This window comes from Pyrus communis, chromosome 1, assembly GCF_041283825.1.
Source record: "Pyrus communis isolate YQ-2024b chromosome 1, ASM4128382v1, whole genome shotgun sequence".
Classification (NCBI taxonomy): domain Eukaryota; kingdom Viridiplantae; phylum Streptophyta; class Magnoliopsida; order Rosales; family Rosaceae; genus Pyrus; species Pyrus communis.
This window is the reverse complement of record NC_142565.1, coordinates 8841617-8848523: the sequence shown is the minus strand read 5'-3', so window position 1 is coordinate 8848523 and position 6907 is coordinate 8841617. Positions and strand designations below refer to the sequence as shown.

Here is a 6907-nt window from a genome sequence, read left to right as displayed (position 1 = left end):
ACACACACACACACACGCACACGCACATATTTGTATTGATGAGTATTTGGAAGCTTGGATTATGTTTTCATTTGTCACGTTTTAAGCGTGTGACTAAATTATTTTAGAATAGACCATCCATGCATTTTTCATTTGTGGATAATAGCTGTTCAACCATATTTAGCATTCCTAATTAGTATTAAGTTTATTATTTGGTTGTGTTATTCTTTTATCTGCTGTAATGGCAGTTGGTTGTTTTATATACATCTTACACACACGCATGCAATAAACAAATGTTGTAAAGGTGGCGTGCTTGCTGCCCATGCTGCAACACATCAGAGCACATGAGCTGAAACCATGTGGTAGTCTGCTGACAAGGAATATTGTACCCACGTGCAGTATTCCTTCTGTCCAGGTTAGTGGGGCAAGTTCTCTCAACACTCCCCCTCAAGTTTGGAATGAATGTTGATTATTCCTAACTTGCAAAGCAAAGTCGTAAACTGGTATAAGCTCAGTGGCTTTGTGAAGATGTCGGCTGGTTGTTTCATGGTTGAGATGTGAGATGTCTCGATCATTCCACTTTGAACCCTTTCTCGTATAAGATGGCAGTCAATTTCTATGTGTTTGGTTCTTTCGTGAAAGACCGGATTCGAAGCGATGTGAAGTGCCGCTTGATTATCACAATATAACTTGATTGGACGTTTATGTTTGATACCCAAGTCTTGTAGAACAGATTTCAACCAAGTGACTTCACAACAAGTTGCTGCCATTGAACGATACTCCGCCTCTGCACTAGAACGTGACACAATATTTTGTTTCTTGCTTTTCCAGGAGATCAAGGATTCTCTAAGAAATACACAGTATCCGGTGGTAGAACGTCGTGTGTCTCGACATCTGGCCCAATCCGCATCATAAAAAGCATTCAATTGAATTGGACTTCTTGCAGAAAGAAAAATACCTTGCCCTGGTGTGTGCTTAACGTATCGTAAGACTCGCTGGGCTGCCTCCAAGTGTGGAGTTCGAGGCTTCTCCATAAATTGACTAAGAATATGGACAGCATACACCAAATCAGGGCGCGTGATTGTCAGGTAGATTAGTCTCCCAACAAGTCGTCGATAAGAGGAAGGATCAGTAACCCATTGTCCTTCGTCCTTTCTGAGTGATAAGTTTTGCTCCATAGGATAGGTGGCTGGTTTTGCGCCAAGATGACCTGCATCCTCAAGTATTTCAAGGGCATATTTTCGCTGTGATAGGGTGATCCCCTTGCTAGAGCGAGCAATTTCAATGCCCAAGAAATATCTTAATTGGCCAAGGTCTTTCAACTTGAATTGCTTCATAAGAAAAGACTTGGTATCTTCAATTGCTTGTATGTTATTTCCTGCCAAGATAATATCATCAACATAGACAAGGAGGGCAGTGAATTTACCATCATGGTTTCGGACGAACAATGAATAATCTGCCTTGGATTGTTGATAACCGGCCTTTCTAAGAGCACAAGAGAGTTTGATAAACCATTGACGAGAGGCTTGCTTAAGCCCATACAAAGATTTATGAAGTTTACAAACTCGTGTCTCCCCCTTTCGTCTGAAACCAGGAGGCAAGGACATGTAGACATCTTCTTCAAGATCACCATGGAGGAAAGCGTTATTAACATCAAGCTGGTGGAGGTGCCATTGTTGGACCGAGGCAACAGCAAGGAGTAGACGAACTGTAGTCAATTTTGCAACCGGAGCAAAGGTTTCTCGATAGTCTAAGCCTTCAATTTGGCTATAACCTTTGGCAACCAAGCGTGCTTTATATCTCTCAATGGATCCATTGGATCAAAATTTGATTTTGTAAACCCATTTACATCCAACCGGCTTCTTGCCAGGGGGCAATGGTTGCAGAGACCATGTCCTATTCGCAGCAAGGGCTGCCAGTTCTTTTTCCATAGCGAAACGCCAGTGAGGGTCGCGTATAGTTTGTGAGAATGAGCTCGGTTCTATGGCAGCTGAAATGGAAGTGGTGAAAGCACGATGTCGAGCAGATAAACGATCGTATATGAGGACATCAGACAAAGGGTAAGGAGTACCTGGTACTTTGGTCAACGCCGAGTGAGATGAAGGGACGGACCGAGAAAGGAGGTTGATGTCGATGTGATATTGTTGAAGATAACCAGGTGCATGAGTGGGTCATTTAAGACGAGGTGGTGAGGTGGAAAGAAAAAGGAGATGAAACCGAAACAAGACTCACCGGCGAAGAAGAGGATGGATCGACGGAATCCTGCTCCAGTAGAATGGACGGATGAATGATGGGATAATCATAGGCAGTATCTTGAGTATGTGGAAACACAAGTGGTGAAACTGCAGCAGAATATGAAAAAGGGAACACATGTTCATGGAAAATAACATCACGGGAGATAAAGATTTTACCTGTGTGAAGGTCGTAAACTCGATATCCCTTTGTGCCATATGGATACCCAAGAAAAAGACATTGTGTGGCTCTTGCATCAAATTTTGTGGGACGATGGTGGTGGGTGGAAGAAAAACATAAGCAACCAAACACTCGCAAATGTGCATACGCTGGCTGTTTGTGGTGAAGTATTTCATAGGGTGATTTGCCTTGAAGAAGAGGAGTGGGAGTCCGATTTATGAGATAAGTGGCAGTGAGGATTGCATCACCCCAAAATTTCTTAGGAAGATGAGATTGAAAAAGTAAGGCTCTAGCAACATTGAGTAAGTGGCGGTGTTTGCGCTCTGCTACCCCGTTTTGTTGGGGAGTAGAGACACAACTTGTTTGATGGAGAATCCCTTTATCTGAAAAAAATTGGGTCATAGAAAATTCTGGACCGTTATCACTACGAAGAACCTTGACTCGTCTGGAAAATTGTGTTTCAACAAGGTGGATGAAAGTGATGAGATAAGATCGTGCATCTGATTTGTGATTCATTAAATAAACCCATGTGCATCTTGAGAAATCATCCACAATAGTTAAGAAATATTGTGCCCCTGTGATAGTGGGAACATGGTAACCTCCCCAAATGTCAACATGAATTAACTCAAAAGAAGCCTTTGTGGTGATAGAACTCAAAGGAAAATGAGCACGTGTTTGTTTGGCTAATGGACAGATCAAACAATCATCAATGCTACAAAAATTCAAATTTTTAATGCAAGTAGAGAGATGCCGTAAGGTCTTGTTGGAAAGATGGCCAAGGCGTTGATGCCAAAGCTGAGAAGAAGAAGAAGAAGAAGAAGAAGAAGAGGCAACAATTGACGCTGAATTGCACCTGGTTTTCATCACATTATCAAGGTAGTAGAGTCCTTCTCGTTCAGTTCCCGTCCCAATCATCTTCCCCGATCGTTGGCCCTGAAGTAGACACATTTTATCAGTGAAGATGACAAAGCAAGATGAGGTATTAGTGAGTTTGCTGACAGAAATTAAATTCAGTTTAAATGATGGAACACAAAGCACGTTGTGAAGGGTGAGATCATTCGAGAGATGAACTGTGCCAATATGTGTGACATCGGCAAGTGCATGATTGGGTAAGTGCACTTGTTGATTGTATACCGGAACACTTGTGATCATTAAGCTTGGTGAGCAGACCATGTGGTCTGTGGCGCCTGTATCGAAAATCCAGTCTCTTCCCTTATTGAGAGCAGAAGCACAAAAAACTCTACCTGACAAGTTATTCATAGTAGAGGTGGTACCGACATGATTAGATGTGGAGTTGGATTGACTCTTATCAAGGAGTGCAAGCAGATTGTGATATTGCTCGAAAGTGAGGCTGTAGGACGAAGGAGATGTTGCTGGAGGTGTTGGCTGGGTATCAACATGATTAGCCTTGTAATTGGAACCCCTGCGATCCTGATAATCTCCCATATTGCTGTTGTGTTTCCCTTTTTTCAATTTGCGGCATTGATCAATGGTGTGACCTCTCCAATTACAGTAGTCGCACTTGAGGTGTGCACGACAGGTATCTGAAGTGTGTCCAGTTGCATCACAACGACCACATTTTAGATGGGAATTTCTTGGAGAAAAATTCCTACCAGAGTTTCGCATGTTATCCCGCACGGCGAAAGCTGCGGTATCGATGACTGAGGACCTTTCAGGAGCATGCATTGAAACTGTTCTTTGCTTCTCATCTTGAATAATAAGTGAGAAAGCTTTGTTGACAACAGGGAGGGGATCCATAAGTAAAAGTTGCCCACGAACCGCAGTGTAGGATTCATTGAGGCCCATGAGAAACTTCATGGTTTTCTAACTTTGCTGAAACTGCATTAATTCTTTTGCAGCTCCACATGTACAGGTTGGGAGAGTGCACATGGCATCACGTTCATCCCAAAAACTTTTCAGTTTGGTATAATATGCACCAATGTTCAAATTTCCTTGAACACTTCCATGTATCTCTTGTTCAATATGGAAGAGATGTACACTGTTTGTGTGAGAGAAACGTTCCTTCAACTCATTCCAAATATCAGCTGCAACATTGTTGTAGATGACACTTGCTCCGATATCTTTCGAGACAGAGTTGAGCAGCCAGGATTTCACGAGGTTGTTGCAACGAGTCCACTGTTGGAATTCACTTGTGGATGCAGACTCGGGCCTTTTAATGTATCCATTGATGAATCCTTCCTTGTTCTTGGCATTGAGGGCCATGGCCATGGCTCAGCTCCAAGTGGAGTAATTTTCGTCATTCAAAAGGTGTGTGACGAGGATCGCTCCAGGCTGATCAGAGTGATGAAGATAAAAAGGATCGCTGGGATCTTCGTATTTGGTGTGTTTGCTGGAAGAGTCAGTTGCCATGTCGGCAGGCAGTGTGCAGTGGCTGTGCTTGGCTGTGCTCTGCGGCTGTGCTTAATGGCTGTGACAGGTAGAGCAGCGACGATGGCTGTGTAGCAGCTTTGCGACGGCAAGGCAGCGAGTGTGCAGCTTGCAGTGCACTGGTTGCTGCAGTAACAGATGTCGCTGTTCACAGTATAGCAGCGGAAGAGTGAAGGCAAAGCAGAGCAAAGGATTGCCTGTGCTCTGATACCATATTAAGTTTATTATTTGGTTGTGTTATTCTTTTATCTGCTGTAATGGCAGTTGGTTGTTTTATATACATCTTACACATACGCATGCAATAAACAAATGTTGTAAAGGTGGCGTGCTTGCTGCCCATGCTGCAACACATCAGAGCACATGAGCTGAAACCATGTGGTAGTCTGCTGACAAGGAATATTGTACCCACGTGCAGTATTCCTTCTGTCCAGGTTAGTGGGGCAAGTTCTCTCAACAATTAGCAATGTGCAAAATGAGCTTAATTGAGAGTTAGATTTAAGCTTATCACTTCAACTTTTATGCTTTACATGTGGTTAGGTTTTCCTAATTGAAACCGTAAAATCAAGATGAAAGGTTGAACAAAGAGCTATCCATTTTGGTTAATTCCTCATGGTGGTGACCATATCAATTTGGTGGGTATCCAAGATCCTTTGTCACATGAACACCAAAGCCCTTCCTAAATTCAATTAAAGCACACAATACATGGCCGCCTAACAACCTAACGGCTGCGATCGACTCCTTTTACATGCACGTCCATGATTTTCCCAAAATGTAAGGGACGTTCGATTCTCAAACGAAAAAATGTGATTAAACCATAACCCAACTCACCGTATGGGTTGGGTTATGAAGAGGAGTCAAGAAGAATTCATGGCCTTAGCAACTGGTGTTGGATTTAGTGGCATCAGATATGAATGTTTCATAGCTAATCTTCAGTAGTTATACACACACATAAGTTTTGTGTGCGACTCAGACCAAAACTATATAACATAAGTTTTGTCTTGCGACTCAGACCAAAACTATATACATAAGTTTTGTGTTGCAATTCAGACTGATGTGTTTGAAAGTGCTTTAAAAATGACTGAAGACGTTTTTAATGAAAGTGCTTTTAGAATCTTCACACAAAAAAAAAAAAAAAAAAAAAAACAAAAATGCTTTTAGAATCAATCCTTAGTTAAATGCAAGTGAATCTTAAAAGGGAACTTAAATACTTCTTGCAAGAAGTACATAATTAATGATTCTTCCAAAATTCACTTTCAATGCTTTTGGAACACAAAAAACATTTCCCAAAAAAACGCTTTCAGTTATTTTAAAAGCATATCCAAACATGTACAATATTAATCGTTGCATGATAATCTTGTCATTTATACTCTTAATTTTAATAGGGAGAATCAACAAAAAAATCTAAACACTAACACATAAATAAGAGGTAAGATAGAAGATAAACAATAAAAAGTTATATACAACAAGATAGATTTTACAAATCTTATAGTTGCCGAATTAATTCAAATTTTGGTATTTGACTATATATATGAATTTGAATTTTGGGCTTTGACTATATATATGAATTTCAAAGAAGAATAGCTTTCTAGACTTGGAGTCCTACGTCTGGGTTGCACCGTGAAAAAGAAAGATCAAAGTAGATTTTTTTTTAAAATTTATAAGTGAAGGTTTAATGTAGATTTTTTTTTTTTTTTTAATTTATAAGTGAAGGTTTAATGTTAAGGTTGTTTATAGTCATTTAGTACTACAGTCTGATGATATTCCTCTTTATTTGTAAGTGAGAGGTCTTATGTTAGAATCTCGTAGATGGTGAATTCAATACCAAACTAGATTGTCATTGTATGGCTTAATCGAACTCCCCCCTGCCATTAGTGTAAAATATATTTGTTGTACTAAAAAAAAAAAGTAAAGGTTGTTTATCAAATGCCAAAGATTATTAATTTTATGTCATATAAATATTATAATAGTGGTGGGATGTAACCAGACATGGAAGTTGGCATTTGGAATTAGGAAATAATATGTTTAAATTTGTTGCATTGTTGACAAATAAGAGCATGACTGTAAGAATATGTTTAAATTTGTTGCATTGTTGACAAATAAGAGAAAGACTGTAAATGAATGAAGCATG

The 6907-nt window shown here is 40.2% G+C and overlaps 1 protein-coding gene across 1 annotated transcript; it reads right to left on the bottom strand.

Moving 5' to 3' along the window:
* Window positions 1–2278: 2278 nt before the first annotated feature.
* Window positions 2279–4209, bottom strand: LOC148699099 (uncharacterized). Its single transcript, XM_088699793.1, has 3 exons — window positions 3526–4209; window positions 3245–3324; window positions 2279–2321 (listed from the first exon to the last, which is right to left on the bottom strand). The coding sequence occupies exons 1-3, from the start codon at window positions 4207–4209 to the stop codon at window positions 2279–2281; spliced, it is 807 nt and encodes a 268-aa protein (XP_088555919.1).
* Between the last annotated feature and the right edge of the window lie 2698 nt (window positions 4210–6907).